We start from the raw sequence: 19,497 nt of genomic DNA, 5'->3' as shown, positions 1-19,497 counted from the left end.
ACGTGCTCTAAAAATAACTAAATGTCAGAGGCGTGTTATAAAGCAATTTGTTAAAAATATGTCCTTCAAAGTTGCCTTAGGGAATCCTTCCTAGAGGTGTGATAACTTTAACTGGTACAATAAAATACTGTACTAAATATATTACGCACAATAAATGTTCTTTTTACTGAGAGATGTAATTAACATATTCATCATAATCGCTTCTTGCCACGACCGGTTATGATAATCGCATTGTACTATACAGTCAAGTGCACAAGTCAAGATCTACAAAAAATAAATAAAAGGAACGATGATTACAGTCATTGCATAAAAATGTGACGAGAGATCATAATCTTTGAAAAACGTAATATTTTTGTTTATGTTTGTGTAAGATAATGCTGAATTTTTTACGAATTTGAATCCTATGCTAGGTAAGTAAGTACCTAAATAGTTTACGCTAGACGTTTTTCACACCACACTCAAAACAATGATACAAAAATATGCGAATTATGACAAATAACATAAAGTTATACTTCTATATTTAACGTAAGTGTGCGTTAAATGTGGATACATTTTACCACATACATTTTAAGCAACCAGTCGTTTGCATATTAGAATTAAAATAAAACAATAACGATGAATTGTACATTATTGGATATTAAAGTGACTTATCAACTCGATCAATAAAGGAACGTCTTATACTGATGATTCGTCTTATGCTGATCAATGATAAGGTTCAAATGAGTTTTGTGCTCAAGTGTACGTAACCCGTAGAGGTCGTCGAGTAGACAGACGCGTTACAGCTCGGAAATCGACAATCTTCGTATTCGTAATTTTATGATTAACGCGATTATTAGACTCTCTGGTCTAATTGAGGTCGTGGCCCTACAATTATGTACATTAGATTAAACCTCTCTATGTATGGTAATAAGAGCAATAAGGTCTACTGTAGCGATTGTGATATCAATGACAAATATGATTATGATGTTGAATGTCTATTTGTTATCTTTTATTTGATGTGCTATTAACTTATTACAGTAGATGATTGTTGCGGATGTATCTAAACCCTGGTTAATACTGTTACACGTTTCTTTATAATTATTGTGTCGCAATTAATAAGAAGCATATTTTATTATATGTTTCCGCTCTTGTGAAAGCACAAGCAAGCAGTGTATGGAATTTACCATCTAACGCAGACATTAGTAATCTCAAACATTAAGATGCAGATATAAAGTGGACTCGTTAAATACTATTGAATTCTGTTATCATTTACCGACATTTTTTTTAATTGTTGTTGGCAGCGTCGGGAAATTAATACACATTATTTTTTCGTAGCTACAAGTAATAGTAAGAAGTGCGAACGCATTGGCGAAGCGACGCGGACGTAGCAGTAGTTTATGTAGTTTAGAACTAAGAACCGGTTCTACTAGATACGATGGCTCGTAGTGGAATTTTTTCGTTCAAACGCGCCCGTTCGTTGCTTAACCCTTTACCGTTGTACGTATGCGTGCGGATGACTACACGCGGTACCGCAAATCTACGCCTTTCAAACCATAAGATTTTATGAAACTATACCTGCATGCTCAAAAACCGCTGCATGTTTATGAATTTTCAAACATTCCAAGATAATTTTATCAACATTTACTTCAGCAGTAAACTTCAAGTATGCATTCCCCCAGTTTTATATCAGCAACACGTGAACTGTTTCCCCCAATAAAAAAATGACGGTACTTGGTTGGTTGCATTAAACGGCAGTAAATGTTATGCGATACCCAATTCCCGAGCTGCTCAGTTAATAGCCGCCGGGGTTTACGACTGTGAGATTTTTCGAGTCCCCAGTATCATCGTTTAGAAGTTAGCTGCCAAATCGCGTGTTCCCAGCAAATACGAATAGTGTGCGATCAAACTAAACCCAGTAATCCGAAACATTTTATATTTCCGCAATAGGCATTTCGGGCGGCAACACAGTAAACGCTCGGCGATCGCGCCAGTCATTTCACTAAATCCAATACATTTTTTATTCATGAAACGATTGACGTTTGTATGTTAATTCACAGCGTAGGTCCCGGCCCGAAGGATGAAATATTGAATTATTGCCCAAAGTCGGGGATATATCGCGGGGGTCTGTTCGATATTAATCCGTTGGCTGCCCGGGGCTCTGGCAGGAATTCAAATAAATCGGCTCTGTGACAAACAAGACGTATAAATCAATCAGAGCAAGGTGGCGTGCAGCCTCTGTTGCAATCACCCCTTAGCCCCGCGCCCCGTGTCGCTCGTAGGTATATCAAAACTTGAACTAATTTGTATCGGTAAATTTATGGCCAAGGTTAAAACTAAACTCGTTATGAGTTTCAGGTGGAGCGAATTTTATTTACACGATTTCTTTTTGATTTATATTTTTCTCCTATCGCTGAGCATGAATAATTTTAAAACTGTCAAAGCGAGTAATTCCAAGTTATATCGACGTGCCTGTCGATAAGCAATACTTGTATATAATTTTGAAAATATAATCTTATCGTAGTACCTAGCAATCGAGTACTTACTTTTACGCATTTATTTCTATAGAGAGCGAGACATATTTTATAACTTTATATTTAATACTTTATTTTGATATATAATAATACTTAATCTTTATATTTAATTTGTTAAGCATACAAAAAAGTAATATAGATACTTATGCATAATTCCCGGCGTATAATCATTGCCATTACTTATTAATATTTCAGTTTTTTAACGTACCTACTTTAATATTCACAGCTTGATTGGTTTTATTTATAGAATACATTTCTCTAATTTTATAGATATACCACCTGAGAGAGTATCATAAAAAGTATGCAGACAACATCGACGTTCATATTAGACGTCTAATCATTCACATAACTAACTCAACCTATATTATCTGCTATGAGTAGATACTAACTAAACCAAATGACCAAATCTTCCTCAACTTCTCAACTCAATTTAGGCCTATGTGTATCGTTTAAATAAGCGATACCAAGGCCAGTTGCTATCCACTGAGAGTGGTCACACCTTCTATTATAAACGCTACAATTTATCAAATGTAACGACAGATTGCTGTGGACGCGATACATTGCTCGTTAAATACGATAAAAAGCACTAACCTCCACTCACGAAAGCCGCAATGTAGATAATTTACGGAATAAAGTGTGAAGTGATAACACAAATCACAGTGGAGCTACTATCGGCCCACGTCACCCGTTGCTAAGACCCGTTGATAAGATACGAAGAAGTATTTATTTCGACTTAGTTGAAAGGCTCGACATTTAATGGCCTTTCTGGTTCGATTAAAATTATACGTTTTGAAATAAAAGTATCTCAATTGCTAAGTGTAGCGTATATGAGAATATGCGCAGAAATGACCACAATTAAAACGCGTGCTCAAAATGCGGTTTGGAAATAATTCATAACAGCATTATATGATAAAAATAAAATAAATAGGTATCTTGAACTTGAAGCAGGTGTTTTGCTTTGGTGCAAATCTATTATCATAAATAACGGTATGAAAACTACTCTTTCGGCATTGCCTCCCCATGGATAACCCAAAAATTATTATGAAGAACTCATAATCACACATGATAAATTATATTATAATTACTTTGTTTTTTTTTTCAGTCTTTTCAAATCGATTACAGTAGATCTTAATTTCTAAAGTCCGTTCATTTAGAGTACTTAACTTTACACAAGTATATACTGCATCTGGAACATTTCAGATGAATAAAGAAAATTGAGATGTGTTAGTTCTAGACTGAGTACCAACCAACCAAAGTATTAGGAATACATAGAAGAGAACTTGTTCCTTGCAAACAAGCCTGTATTATTCGAAGTTAGGCTTATTTCGTTTTTAACCGCATTAAAAATTGGTTGTATTATTCATTGAAATGTAGGTGTGAAAACCGCTCAGTGTATCTGGGGACATCATTTGGCGATAAAAGGGAGTAAGGAAATTAACGCAAACGCGTGGGCTTGACACACAACACCCAACTGTAGGTTGACATCGACTGTAAACGATACTTTACTTACTACGACACTACTGGTAAGAAATTATATTGTTTAGAAGAAAGAACTTTAATCTGAGGTAATATTGTTAAGGAATTTCTGTTAAATTTACCTCTAAAAAATATGTATTACAACATTAATGGTAACGACTGTACCACCATTACAATAAGTATGTATTAATAACTGAGTTACCCACTTAATAATTAATAGCAAAATTTTAGAAACATCCAATTTTCACAGGTCAAAAAATTCCAGTTTGTAGGCACATGTTTCTTAGTAAAAGTGTAACGGTATATCCATGTTATGATTGTAGTTCGCAGAACTCACTATACACACCTACTCTACTCTACTATGATTTCGTACACGTGTTTTATTCATTGCATTAGCCATTCATATTGACAACACTGAAGTACGCAGTGCACTACTGTTTTTCCTACATAAATCGTGCAGTATGTATCCTGCAACAGACATCTGTCATGTCCATGTCAGTATCTATGTTTTTCTCACGACTTCTTTTACAAAATAATTGTTATTTATAACAAGAATTATTTAATAATTTATAAAAATATTTATGTAAAATTAAATGAATATGAACGCAAGAGCAGTTTTTCTCATCTTTCATGAAGGGAATGCCGTAAAGAAATATATTTATGGACCTGCGTAAATTTATTCTCAGCTTTATTTTTGTCCACCATATGTAGGTCAGGCAGAGTACCGCTGTACATTTTAATTTAATACTGATAATAGTTCATATATTTAGCTCAGTATTTACGTATGTAAGCTGAGATACTTTGCAAAAATGTGTCAATGTCAGTATTTGTATCTTATCAATAATGTCAATGATAATGTCATTTGCAACTAAAGCTACTGGTGGTTTCTAAAAATAAAGAATATACTGATAGTGGTCAAGAACATAATCTTTCGTTTCGAGTACAATTTTCCTGTCAATCATTATGAAGTACGTTTCACGTTAAAATCTTTAAAACTTGCTACTGTTTGGAATTCACTTTTTGACATTCCATATCTTTTTTTGTTTTGTTTAAAAGTCTGTAATCCTGGTGGAAGGAGTACATTTAAAATAGACAAAGCTGAGTCTGCAATCATTAAACTAGATAAAAAGAAAGAGATTCAGTTAACTCTTTCTTTCATTTAGTAGTTGTGATTCCCAAAAAGATTTTATCGTTGTAAAAAAAATCATTACCATATTTTGACCTGATTAAAAAATACTTGAACTCAAGCTAATACATTTTATTCATAAAACCATTTTTGTGACAAATTTCTAGCTATTAAATGAGTTTGTTTCAATAAAATAGGTACAGAATATATAAATAAAGTATAAGGAATTCACGGTTGACGTAAACTCTAAAGTGGGACAAAAACCCGTCATGCTAAGAGGATGTAGGTAGCTTCGGTTAGATATACTTAATGTACTAGAATGGGACCAGGAAAAACTTTATAGCCAGTGGAATACATCCCATTTGTATATTATGTACTTATGTCTAAACCCATATTTGCATAAATTATATTACATGCTACCACATTGTCTTATAACACTGAAAAAACAGCCAACGCGTATCTGAAAGAAAAACGGCCTAAGTGCATAATTAGCTACTACCAAAACCATTAATACGCACAAGGAATTAAAGTTGCAAATTAAAAAAGCTAAAACTAGATTATAAATTTAGCATTCGCCTTGTCCAGCAGGTGGTTCGTTCAAGCTCATTTTAATACTTAGCGTCTGCAACTAAGTATTCGTAAATTGTTTTACTCGTACTGTACTTCCAAATATGTACTGCAATCTAATTGTCATTCTATGTGCGTAGGGTATGTGAATGCCTTTGCATTTTGTAGTAAGAAATGCTAGGTACCTAATGATGCCAAACTCCTCTCTTACACTTTGTACTTAAGCGGATAAATTAATTAATGCTGAAGTAATAAGTATGTATGAATAAGAAAAAATGCATGCTTACTTTATCGTAAGAAATGATATCTTTAAAAATCTATATTGCAGTATTATTATCGAATATTATATCATATACCTATTGGAATTGTAACGGTTTTAGTATATTACGTAAGAATTGCGTTATAAAAATACCTATTTTTTCTTTATATTATCAAATATATGGTTTATTAATGTATTTAAATTTCCACTTGCTGCGAGTCATTATATAACGATGATTTTCAAATGAGTCAATGTGGGTTTCCTTTTTATTATTTCCCAGAATTTGCCCATAAGAGTTTATGTTGACTATATTATAACTATGACATAGCTGTATAAATAATATCGCATTGTAAACAAAAATATAAGAAATACAATGTTGATTTCCGTCAGCATAGAATATAGTGCAAATCGTCATGTTTTATGTAACGTGATGTTGTTTTCATGATATCAATTAATTATTTGTGTATATATTTCCTATTAATATTTATACTAGTTATTGTCTTATAATCTGAAAACAAATGCTTTAATAAAATAATGATTAAAGTTCTGATTTTTAGGGTTCCGTACCCAAACGGTAAAACGGGACCCTATTGTTTTCGCTCCTCTGTCCGTCCGTCCGTCCATCCGTCCGTCCGTCCGTCTGTCCGTCCGTCCGTCTGTCACCAGGCTGTATCTCATGAACCGTGATAGTTAGAGAGCTGAAATTTTCACAGATGATGTATTATTGTTGCCGCTACTCCTTGAAGCCAGTTAAATTAACAACCCAATACCCCTTGGTAAGATGGAGTCAGACGTACTGGCTTCTGACTATCCGTAACGACTGCCGACGAAGTTCTGTTTCTTTTAACGTTTTTTAAAATTAAATAATGATCGAATAATTATATTCGCCAGTGTCGGAAAGCAAATCATAATTAGATATATGAATGAGTGTCATATGGTTTTGTTATCGGGCTCATATACTGCTGTGAAAATATATCATTCAGTGTTATCAACAACCAAGATGGCGTCGGTGTAAATCAATGTAACCTCAATTACTTATTAAGAAAGGTCTCGGTTGGAATTTTCCTACGATTAGGTAATGTGAAATTGTCTCTCTAGTTCTCTAGTCGAGACAATACTGTCACAGATGTTTTGTACAATGGTAATGCTTTTGACATTTATTTTCGAGCTAATTGTTGGAAATTTTACGAACTTTCTTCATGTGAAATTATGATATTGTTTTAATCTTTTTTCTATTTTATTTTATTTTATTATGTTAGGGAAAAACAAACAACTGTACATTGTTTCTTATATCTAGGTTTACAATAAAATTAGGTTAACGTACAGTCAACGACGTTTCCACATATTACCGTTAAAGTATATTAAAAGCGAGGTCATCGTGAACACGATGGAAGTCAATTTGCAAAATGCTTAACATTTTATTGCTTTTATGTATTCCTGTAAATAGAACTGAAAATATTGCGATTCCAGGAGAGGCACAACTGACATGACCATTACATTTCTATGGCAAGTTTTTTTCCAATATGGGTTACCTAGCCAGGATATAAGAGATTTTGCGAAGGTGTGCTAACGGTCGCGGATAACGGTAGTCTTCATTTGCTATTCAACTGGACCCACCGCGACATCAATACGACGAATACGAATTTTTGTTCTAAAAAACGTTTCTATTCACACATCCGGCACTACTAGGATATAAACCGTGTTTACGGCCATTCGCATATTTAAAAATAAATGCTTAATTAAGTTACTCACTTGTTATGCTTATACAAAACTCGTACTACGTTGTTGTGAAAAAAAAAACTATTATATTCAATATTACAGTATGGTAATGATCCCCGTATTATTTTGCTTTTTTTAACTGACACGAGCCTAACTTTTTCATATAAGTATAATATCACAACAATTATGTCTGGACTTTAAAAGAGTCTGTGACCCTTGAATTTGTTTCGGTGTTTCTTCTCGAGGTTATCATATAGGAAAAACCGGCCTCGTCTAGTCTATGCATACCTATATGTCGACTTTACTATGAATTAATTAATATTAAACATACTAGTACGTACCTACTATAATGATTTGAAATTCTAATGTCTACAACCGCAGTATTAAAAAGCTGAATCATTGGTTGTAGTCGTTGCCAAAACAAAGTTCTTTAAATACAAAAATTGTTTAGGTGTTAACGAAAGAAAAACAATACCTACCACTCGGTAATATGTCACACGATGTGACTAAACTGAACTTTGATTGTTTTTATGTTTTACCTACACGTTTAAATAATAGGGTATTTTAGTCTAGATGAGAAAAAAAATAAAAGTGTATTACAATGATTGTTTAGAGGAAAAGCAATCGGGAAATGTTAGTTTCACTTCGTAAGGTACATAAATATATTTTTTATTGCAGTTTAAAATTTTTAGGTTTTTTTATTTTGTATCTTTGAACACTACGAAATGTCGCCGCCATGCTAATGACGTCATTACGGTAGTAAACAAAAGTGTATAACCTCTAAATATTATCCACATTTCCCAAAGTATTGATTCTTGAAGTAGTTAACCTATCATTAAAGAGTATATTTCATTAGATAGGTAATGTTAATACAGTTACTTACATCAAAGTGATCTTCACAAAAGTATAAACGAGATTTATCTGATAACAGTCCGGGATCGTCTCGCAACTTTTAACCAAGTGTTTCTCATATTTATATCCACTGGTACTTGAATCCATAATTTGTCTGGTGTTTTTACACTAGTGTTCTCACATTCAGAAACAACACACCAACGATACGGAGCATAATTACTCATTATTAAAATTTTCAATACATATCAAAATATGTATTACTGACAGCTGTAGTTTGTTTACTAACGTAATGACGTCATGACCAAAAAACAATCATGGCGTCCGTCGTGTGCCGCGTTTTCGCGAAATACGCGCGAAATTTGAAATTATGATAAAACAATTAATTTATATTCGTACATAACGTGAGAAAAAAAAATATTTTTAATTTTTTAGAGATATATTAAGACTAAAGAATTTATTTAAGATATATTTCAAAAATGCATGTAATACCCTATTGAATTAGTATTATTAACTGGCATATTCATTACAAAATTGACGTCAGAAGTTTTCAAAAACTGAATGTGGCTTCGCAATTATTGATCAGGAATTTTCACATTACAATCATTAAAAAAAAAGGTAATTATAAGAGCCGCATTACTCGAGGTGAAAGTAAACGTGTGTACAGAAACTCATAGTAAAGATTTTATCGAAACGATCTTAGACGGTGACGTGACTGACATCCCTAACGTGCATACGATAAAGATTGGTACGATCAACATAAAAAAGTACAAATAGAAAATAAATAACTCATGATCGGGATTTGAACTTGTGGCATACCAACATACTCTATGGTATATCATCTCTGGTATACCAACATACTCGAATAAATCTAGAGACTGGAGTCAGAAGTACACAAGTATTTTAGAGTTGAGCGATGCTTAAGTACCTACAGTTTTAAAAATAATGTCAAAAAAATAATTTTCATGCCATTCAAATTGAAAATGATTTAATGCAGGTACCTACGTACTTTTCATTCAATTTTAATAGGTAATTGTAAAGTAAAAACTTATCAACGCAAATTAATTTGAATTCCTATAATTAATATGAATTTTAAAACATTTTTGCGCATTGACGTTTTTCGCGTTATTTTAATATGCTATGCTATTTGATTTTAGTGTATTTTCTGCATACTTAAAATTTAAGAAGGACCTTCATATTATTTTAAAATTTTAAGCTAGCGACAAGTTTTTAAAACCAGTCTAGTAAGTGCGTACGTTTGCCATCGACCAATAAATAAATTGCCGCTGAGCATAGCGTCTTTGCATTCTATATCGTGATGTAGTGGGCTCGCCACTCAGCTTTGCAACAGTAAAGTTATTTTTGTCGAAGTGTAAAAGTATACTGGAATGCGCAACTCGAAAACCACTTTCAAATTGAAGTAAAACTACAGTAGCGGCTTGACAAGACATTGTCTTTCAGGAATTTAATAAAACAAACTATTTGTCTCATGGATACATTTTAATTATATATTTTTTTTATTCCTGAGACAACTTTAGCTAACAACTGGCTTTTTTGTATGCCAATTTAGATACATTGTTTGAAATAAACCACCCTTGATTGATATAAATTAATGAACACATGTCCGTAATTGACGATTCATTCACCTTACAAGGTGTCATATCATCCGTCTCTTTTATTTTACATAAATCGTGTCATGTAAGAATGTGACGCACGACTTCAACAGTTTGCTAATTAACTAAGCTCACAATGACACGAGGCGGACCGGTCCGATTTTCGACCTTATTGCGCTGACTTTAATTGCTATAATTGCTCAAGACGCGTGCAGCTTGAATGAGCATTGTATGCGTAAACATTAATCAATGCCATGGGTACGCTGGTGAAGGTCACCGAGTTCGTGGTATTCTACGCTAATCTTCGACAAGCGAATAGTTTCAATCGAACATTAAAATACTAGTGATACATTGAATACAATCTAAGAACGAGACGGAATAGTTTCATGTCTTATATTTTTATTCAACAGCGTAGCGAGGGCGTGTCAACGTCGTGTGACCGCGAGATAAACAAAATCTAAATGATTCGAGTTGAATGATGTCCATCGATGTCTTGCTTACGGCGCTCGTGAAGGAATTCGTTGCGTAACAGTAATGTATTGCAACTTGGAGATAACGTCGTTAAAAGATTTTTCGATTGAGCGCGTAATAATGTTTTTATTATCATTTATCGGTCGTGTCACTGCCGATTGGGATAACGTGTGCGACTGCGCAGTTCCAACAAAAATCCGTGAAGCTTTAAAATTATGTGTTTACAGAGTGAGTTTTAGAGATCGAATCACATTAATATTTATTCCCCTATACGGTTATAAAAGAAACCATTTAAAAATAGGTTACGTATTTAAATGTAGTTAATTTGGTTTTAGACAGTCTTGTAAAAAATCCTGAAAAAATACCGTGTTTTTACATAAATTGTGTTTTGATCAATATTAAAAACTAGTATTTTTGTAGATCTAAGAAATTTGTTACCATACGTATCCATATAGGCCCTGCCTATAACCATACGCTAATTAATCAAATAAATAATAAAATAATTTATTTATAGTTAAAAAAGGGGTTACAATTTTCCTTCCTACTAATTTACACGTGGCAATAATGCAATTATTGTTTTATCAAATTTGGCAGTGAAGAACGCGGAAAGACTAATTCATGGTGGATTTAAAACACGAACGGAACGCTTCATAAACTTTTAACTGCGTGAGCGCATTGACGCGCAATTTCAATGTCAGTTAGCTAGCTCGAAGCCCGAAAAAGATTGAATCGGAATGTTTCATACATGAAACGATTCTGATTTGCCTAACTCACTGAATGAAAATTGAGTTATATGATATATGGTGTAGATTAGGCTAGTAAGTACTTTTTTTAAGAATGAATTTCGGTTTAACCTTCTTTTCTTTAATTTGTTCTTTGCATCTGGACTAGAGTTGGTGACTTTTTTTACTTTTAGATAAAAATTCGTATATATTACCACAGACATCACGTCGAAAATTTTACTGATAAATCTCATCAAAAAATACTACCTTGTTAATTGTGACAAATTAATGAAGGCTTATTTGTCTGTTGCGATATAGTGCCCAGATAAGATACCACAGTATAACCACAGATTATATAATAGTTACTACGTAACAGATAAATCACTCCATACAAAAAAGTCCATACCTACTGTTATAAGCACCTACAAGTTCCCCAACTACCTACAAATTCCTAGCTGCGTTATAAAATGAACCTTAAAAGCTCGAGCGCTTGATTGTTATTCCAATGCGATAGCGCACAGTTCAGTGACCGCAACCGTGCCGTGGCCGTGCTTAGGGTTGCTTCTTACAATTTATTAATATTTAAGTAGGAAAACAAAGTTACACTTATTTTAAGATAGCCTTTTATAAAACTGAATTCTTAAATAAAAAGTAATATCAAGAATATTTTTCTTTAGTTAACTATTGTATTGCCTACTAAAATGGAGTATGGGTACATACTACTAAATATTACCTAATACGTAAGCATAGGTAAGTACTTAAGTAAACCTTTCGTCAAAATCAAAGGCGGTTTCCAACTATTTTTCGAGCACAAGTGCCATAACCCATATGGTACAACTCCGTCGAGTGTTGATACAAACCTAAAATTGGTTTCTGCGTAGCGACGCGCGTAATGTTCCGAGTCGTCATTAAGTTGGACCAGAACTATACCTACTTACACTCGAGATGTGTTTTGAGCTACAAAACTCACAATACAGTTCATATAACTAAGTAAGTATCTAAAGTAAAATAAGTACCTAATGATCTCTGTCGTTAAAATCATAAAGTAGATTAGTATTAATTTATTAAAAAATAATAGAATTACTAGATAAGGTCATAAATATAAAATGTTTCTAAATCTTACAATAGTCGCATATAAACCAACACAACTCAAAATTATCCATTAGTTTGTTAGGTAGTAAAAAACCTAATAAAAACCAACAGCATAACATGCCACGAAATAAAAATAATAATATTGGAACGCGCGCGGCACGTGTGACTATTGAAAGCCCTGAGCCGCGTGGGGCTACCGGTAACCCAGCGAGCGGTAGGCATTTATCGCGCGCAAGTACGTCGAGTGACAGAGGCCTGGTATAACGCACAAAATGGCATGATGCCACCATCTTTTATTAAACAGTCAACCTGATGGACACTGGCCAAAATGACTCATATTAAGGAATGCCCTTAAAAATATTTTCTAAATCACTTTCGATACAATTTTCAGGAAAACCACAGAATACATTGAAAACAACATTTCAAAGCACCACTCTTCAATAATACTCGTCATAAATGTTTACAAGAATCTTTTTTGAAGGTGACGCCGGTTTAACTGTCAAAATTATTCAGGGTCTAATATACAAGTTAAATTTAGTTGACCACAGGGTTTAAAGTGGGCTCAACTGCTTTGTCAGACAGCATGAAAAACGTTTTAACTTGATTCGAAATCACTCTGAAATAGATTTAGTTAGGTAACATGACACACAATCATACATAAATAATCCAATTCAGGTATATCAAAATCAAACACGTTTGAGTTTGGAATGCGTTTGTTGTTCTGCTGAAAGTGTACACCTAATAGTTAAACATTTACCGTCTTACTACAAAAACTTTTAAACGTCAGTTTAAGCCTTGTCTAAGTGTAGTAAGGCCAATATGGCCTTACTACAAAAACTTTAACAACTGTTTTACACTTGTCTAAAAAAAATGTATTTCCAAAATGAACCTTATGTCAACGTCATAATTTAACATTTTTTTAGACAAGTCTTAAACTGACGTAAAAAAGTTTTTGTGGTAAGACGGTTAATACCGTTTTAAGTATTTAGTCCAATTTTTTTTTATTAAATACTGAATAAAATATAAAATCTTACCTTCCATCCAGCCGAAGAGTTGCTGTCTCCCTTATCTTTAAAATATGGCACATTCTGAACCATCCACTCGTATATTTGCGACAACGTGAGCCTGTTGTCTTGCGCCGACGTGATGGCTTGGGTAATGAGATCAGCATAGGAGAGGTTCCCCCACGCATTCCGACGGGACGAATTTTTCTTGGTTCCTACGGCGGGTAGTGGTGGGGCACCTAGAAAATGAGGCTAGATTAGCGGTTTTTTCAGAATCAGATTTGGTATTTTTTGTGATAAATGAAGTATTGATTTATTGAAAATTAATAAATGAAGACGCTGGATGCAGGTCGCCTCCAACAGGTATCTGTGGAGATCTAAGGGGGAGGCCTATGTTCAGCAGTGGACGTCCTATGGCTGAGATGATGATGATGATGAATAAATGATTCTTAGTGGTGTAGGTATCTTTGTGATTGTCTTTATTTTTTCAGCAACAAAGTAGCTTTCTTGGAATCATAAATTTTTACTGAGTAAAAGTGCAGTGAGACATATTTAACTTGAATTACTGACATATTTATTACTTTAATGTACGTGAAGGTATTATCACAATTTAGCACGCTATTAAGAAGGTACCTATTGAAAGATTGTGTGATTGCATATCTGTGTTCGAAATTTTAAAAGTAATGATGTCTTATCTTCGAAAAATACGTCTTTCACGATGATATTTCATTTTAGTTAGATGTTAAACAAAATTAGATTAGAAGTTATGACACCGATATTCAGATGTCGGTATTAAAGAGAAGTGGGTGTGATAAAGAAAATAAAATTTGTTAGTTTGTATGTGTGGGGTAATCGCTTGAAATACTGGACTGATTCCAGAAATTCTCCATGCCTTTTTTTTCTTCGCTCAGGAAAAATGATTAAACTTTTGAGTGCATAGGTACTGTTATGAAAATATTCTGCTACACATTGAAAAAAAAAAAAAAACTTGACAAGTATGCAAAAAACTAAACGTATTCTTGTATGCGTAAATTCTTCATTATTCAACATGAAATATTATTTTGATGACGTTTATAGAAGGTCACAATTAGCATACAATGCCAAATATAGATCGTGAATGAGTAAAAATATTAAAAAGGTATAACTAAACGCCACCTCTGTAAACAGCACATAACCGTCACATATAAGTCAACATTTGTTTGTTTTTATTAACAAACCACGTTCTGAATCTAGTACATGCGTGAATCGTCAATCAAATGACGTGAAAAACCCCCACAATTGCGTGATAATGACGTAAATATATACTTCAGTACAAAATAAATTATAATAACACTTGAATAACCCGTCATGTTTATCTATTGACCACCGGTGACATCCCTAGACTTCGGCAAAATGCGTTATCAATAATTCAACGGGTGTCAACGCAACTAATTCCAATTAGGAATATTAAAATAGAGTTTTAGTTTGAATGTTAAACCGCGATATTATTAGTTTCCTGTAATTACAGGTTTACATGAAACTCGTGATGATGTGCATATAGGGTATTTGCCTCACCAGTCCAGTAGGAATGTCGATTTCAGGTCAGGCAAGAACCAATGTAAATGTTTCAAGTGTTTATTTCACAACAATGAGTGGGTAAAGTTGAAGGATCTTGAAACTAGAATCTTGAGGACACATGGATTTTGAAGTTTGAAATTGTCCATCCACTTTAGGCAAGCGATTAACGCTTATTCTTTCTCTGTATTAGAAGAGCATTCGATCAATTTGGCCAATTAAAAGTCCGATGACGATGATGGAAATATTTAATTGAATGAAAAACTAATATTCAGCATTAGTGGCGTATACGTGCTAATGTGCTAAGAAAGTTCGAGTGCATTAGCCTTTCGCATCAGCAATGTCAAAGCACTTCGTAGGTGTGCGATCATATTATTCATATTAAGCGGTAACGTAACTCAAAGTAAATAAAAAGTCAAAACAATTATCATGCAAAGGTATTCCGATGTTTGAATGTATTTAAAATTATAGTATTTTTATGTGAATTTAAAATAAATAATGTGTGAGAATTATTATACTTTTTCGTTTTATGCGAATTTTTTGCACATAGTTATTTTATGTCCCTACTTAAGGTTTGATAAAATATTTTTGTGTTCTCATAATGAGTATTACTTGAAGTTTGTTTTGTAGTTTTTGTGTTGTTTCATTCTTGTTATTTGCACGTTACGCTACTCCACTATTTGAAATGATGTACCTAGTTTCTTCCATTCAATAGTTTTTTTTAAGTATTATAATATTTCTACGGCTTATGAATACGTGCAACTGATGACAGTTTTAATTTGCCATTATGATTTGCTATATGTTGCGTTTGAAGTAAATTATGAATGAACATTGTATGTACGTAGCAGTAGCAGTAGCAGTATGCAATATGAATGTACGATCAATTTATTTACCACGTGTAAGACTTAAATGTATGGAGAATACACAACGAAGGAACGCGAAGTAAGTACCTACATCATTACCAACAATGTTTTAGAAGTTTAACGATGACACACTACTTCATTTAGTTTGTTTGTTTCATTAAAGGAAAGTACTGTTCGTTAATAATATTTATTACCTATAAATTCCGTTCATTCAGAAAATATGCTCGTTTTATTGCGTTTAAACGGGTTTAAGGTACAATTATACAATTACCTACTTAGTTAAGGCAAAATATGAAAAAAAATATATGTGCCTATGTATAGTTCTTTAAAATAGATAACTACTTATGTTTTTCTTACATACAATTTAATTTGATTGTAATTTAAATTATTCCCATTTTTATAGATATTAGGTATTTATGTTTTGCTTGGTGCGCGAAATATTTTTATACATGTTTATTCTAATTTAACAAAATAATTTCATTACAAATCATTAAAGAAGCAGTACTCGACTCTTAGAGATCAAAAAATATATTTTCATGAAATGAACTGGGAACCTTTGCGTCATACTTATTTTATTTATTCTTTTGAACATTATTCCATTTTATTTCCTCCATGCAGTTGGCTAGGCAGCATGTACTTTTACAGCAGAAATCCTTTATTTTGATAGCTTTTTTCCTGTCACAGGAGGTATATTTATGAAATAGGATACATTTCTGTAAAGTGGTTTTCGTTAAGATGTGAATAGTACGAAACGTAAATTAAATATATAGCTGTTTTTACGCTTAATTTTAAAATATATAATAATAACTATTTACTACACCTCAGCCTCGACCAACACCTCAGGAGGCTCTCGTAAGGCGGCTGGATCAAGGGACTGATTCAGAAGGCAGTACTCCTTGATACGGCGCGTATTGTGAGGAGGTTTCTGTCTCTGGGACCCTAACCACCGGTACCTTGGACCCTGTGCCCGATATCGGTGGCAACCAATTTTTTATATTGTTAAATGTTTTTTATTTTTATATTTAATATTTAAAAATGTAAAATATATGTTTAAAAATAAATAAAAGAAAATAATAAACTATTTACTACTATTGAGTCAAATGAAGATACGTTACGTTCGTTTTTTTTATCGTCCTACTGCTGGGCCCATGCCTCCTCTCACATGGAGAAGGATTGAACATTAATCACCATGCTTGCTCAATGCGGGTTGGTGATTTCAGGCTTGCCAAATTAAGATAAACAAAATATATAGGTACCTAGTGAAAACCATACGTCTACATTTTTGATTTCCATAAACTACACAAAAAAGCTTATCCCTGTGAAGTTTAAAAAACATTTGACCTTTTTTACGTATTTTATATGAACCTAAAGCATAACAAGATTATTAGGTACCCACTCGACTTGGTTTTCATAATATTTAATTATTTTCCTTAGCGATTTGCAATATTTATTTTTGTTTTGACCATAACAATATTTTTAGATGCAGGATATGTAATAGGTAATAATACTCAAGTTGTAACACAAATACGGGTAAGTAAGCAACTATGCTTTCATGAAATACCTAAACGTTAATGAAAAGTGATTCAATATTTCTAGTAGTTTCTATCAATTTAACAAATGAATGAGAAATGACATACGATGAGGTAAAATAAGCAATTAACATGTACTTTAATGATTAATTATTCAATCCGTTAAAACTGGTAACATAACAGCCGAAATTAGTAAGAGAAGAATTTAAAATGTATTCGATATGACGGTGTCACCCTACGCGCCTACGTCGTAGGCCTATTGAGTTTCATACATTTATGCTATCATGTGGTAAATTTGTGCTGCGCAAACAATTTCGATATCATTGTTTTTGCGACTTATTTGTCTACTACCTAACTATACGTGACTATAGGAATGTCAAACTGATGGCAAATGTAGGTAGGTGCAACGATTATTATCCATGCGAGTAACAAATACCTAATTATGCAGGTAAACAAAGATTGTTATTTTTATTTGTATCAGTTCCCTCTGCGTGTTTTTGTTTTTATTGGGATTTTACACGCGGAGTGATTTCGGACTACCTACGTGGGCCGACCTAAATAGCAGCGCGTATCGCGACTGCGACCTCACACTATCGCTTGGTTGGACAAATGGTATTTACCACTCAAATTCTGATTGGAGTTCTTCTTGGAGCCGGTGTCGTCAGCCGCTTCGACGTAGTTGTCTGGCCTTGGTAGCGGCCACGTGTTGGATCGCGCGCGCGTCTGCGGTTCAAAACCGACCTCTGTCAGCTCGCCTAAAGGTTCCAATTCCAGCGTGCCGTCCAGCTCCGAGTGCCCGCCCTGCGACGACCACGGGCTCTGGTATCCACCGCTGCCCTGTATAGACATGTTGCCCACTTTTTCTCGAACAGTGGAATTTTTTGGTAGGTGTGTCGGTATGAGCGCTCACCGGCGCGTGCCGATACCGGCCGTTAGCATCTCAGCGCGCTCTCTTTTCTAATATTTTCCACCGATTAAATCGGTGAAAAGTTAACTACTTCCAGAATTTTCAGAGCCAGATCGAGATCCGAAGAGGTTATCTGTCTTCTGCTTATCGGTTCTGTTATTCGAAGCCAATAACATGTGGCGTCTCGCTAACGTTCATAAACAGCGATGTGCGCAAAGAGCGTCGGCCGTCGGGCCGCTCCCGAGAGGCGATTTTCGCTAAATATAAGCGCGGGCGAGGCGGGGGCGGGGCGCACACCACGTGAGCGACTACGCGCCGATTTTCCAATTCATCACTGGCGGGCTAGAGACGCGATAACCTTGTAACGTGGCTCGAATCGGCCAACAACGGGTAAACTATCCTCTCAAGTCGTCAGAGACGACCAAAGTCCCAAAAACTCGCAAATTCGGACGTCCTTCCGAGTTCAGTATACACTTTGTAACTTTTCCACACTGATAAGAGTTATCACTGGGTCTATCGGGGGATAATTCACGTGTTATGTGGTTTATAGGGGCATATAACAGGTAAGGAGTCACTAAAAGTAGTTTCACGATAGTCCACGCGGTCAGCGATAGTTTTAACTGCGTAATAAGCAGAGCAATGCGCGTGACGCGGCAATTCGTCCTCGGCCGCGAGCGGTCGCACGTACACTGAACCGCGTCGCGAGGCGCGCCGCTTGTGCAAATTCCGCTCAGCGGGCGCCGCACGGCCCGCGGAGAGGAGGGCGGCGGAGGGCGCTGATAGAGAGAAGTGGCGTCGTATGACCGCGCGCGCCCGCCATCTCGGACGCGCTCGCCGCTCCACTGTCCTGCACGCATCTCCGCCACTTACAAACACTCCAACTAAAAGGAAAACTTTTTCAGTTTCAGTGGCAGTCGGCAGCCGCGGCCTGTCGACCTGATAACTGTGTGTAGCGGGCAACGCGTGTAACACTATCAGGCGGCCTCTGCATGCCTCATTGTTTACATACAATTATTTACACGCGTACGGCCGCCTCGTTGGGAACTAATTAATTCCTATGTAGTAGTTGGATCATTAAATCGAGTAAGCACCCGAGTAGGTATATCACATTACGCTAATAATAGTATTAGGTAAGAACTTACCTACCTAGATAAAATGAACCTTGTAAATTTCCATTTGACACAGCATTAATATCTTAACCTGTGGTTACACGGACTGTTGATAACTTTTACTAGT

The 19,497-nt window shown here is 34.7% G+C and overlaps 1 protein-coding gene across 3 annotated transcripts in view; it reads right to left on the bottom strand.

The window, feature by feature from the left end:
• Positions 1–19,069, bottom strand: part of LOC124631652 (forkhead box protein O) — an 81,761-nt gene extending 62,692 nt beyond the window's left edge. Inside the window, exons 1-2 of one of the 3 annotated variants that reach the window (XM_047166151.1) lie at positions 17,975–19,069; positions 13,439–13,647 (exon numbers count right to left, since the gene is read on the bottom strand). In XM_047166151.1, coding sequence (XP_047022107.1) covers positions 13,439–13,647; positions 17,975–18,203 — 438 coding nt within the window. In that variant the 5' untranslated portion in view covers positions 18,204–19,069. The remainder of the gene's footprint in view (positions 1–13,438; positions 13,648–17,974) is intronic. The other 2 variants (XM_047166150.1, XM_047166152.1) reach the window with 2 other exon arrangements.
• Between the last annotated feature and the right edge of the window lie 428 nt (positions 19,070–19,497).

Source organism: Helicoverpa zea, chromosome 7, assembly GCF_022581195.2.
Source record: "Helicoverpa zea isolate HzStark_Cry1AcR chromosome 7, ilHelZeax1.1, whole genome shotgun sequence".
Lineage (NCBI taxonomy): Eukaryota > Metazoa > Arthropoda > Insecta > Lepidoptera > Noctuidae > Helicoverpa > Helicoverpa zea.
Note: the sequence above shows the minus strand (reverse complement) of the source record. Positions and strands in the feature narration are given on the sequence as shown.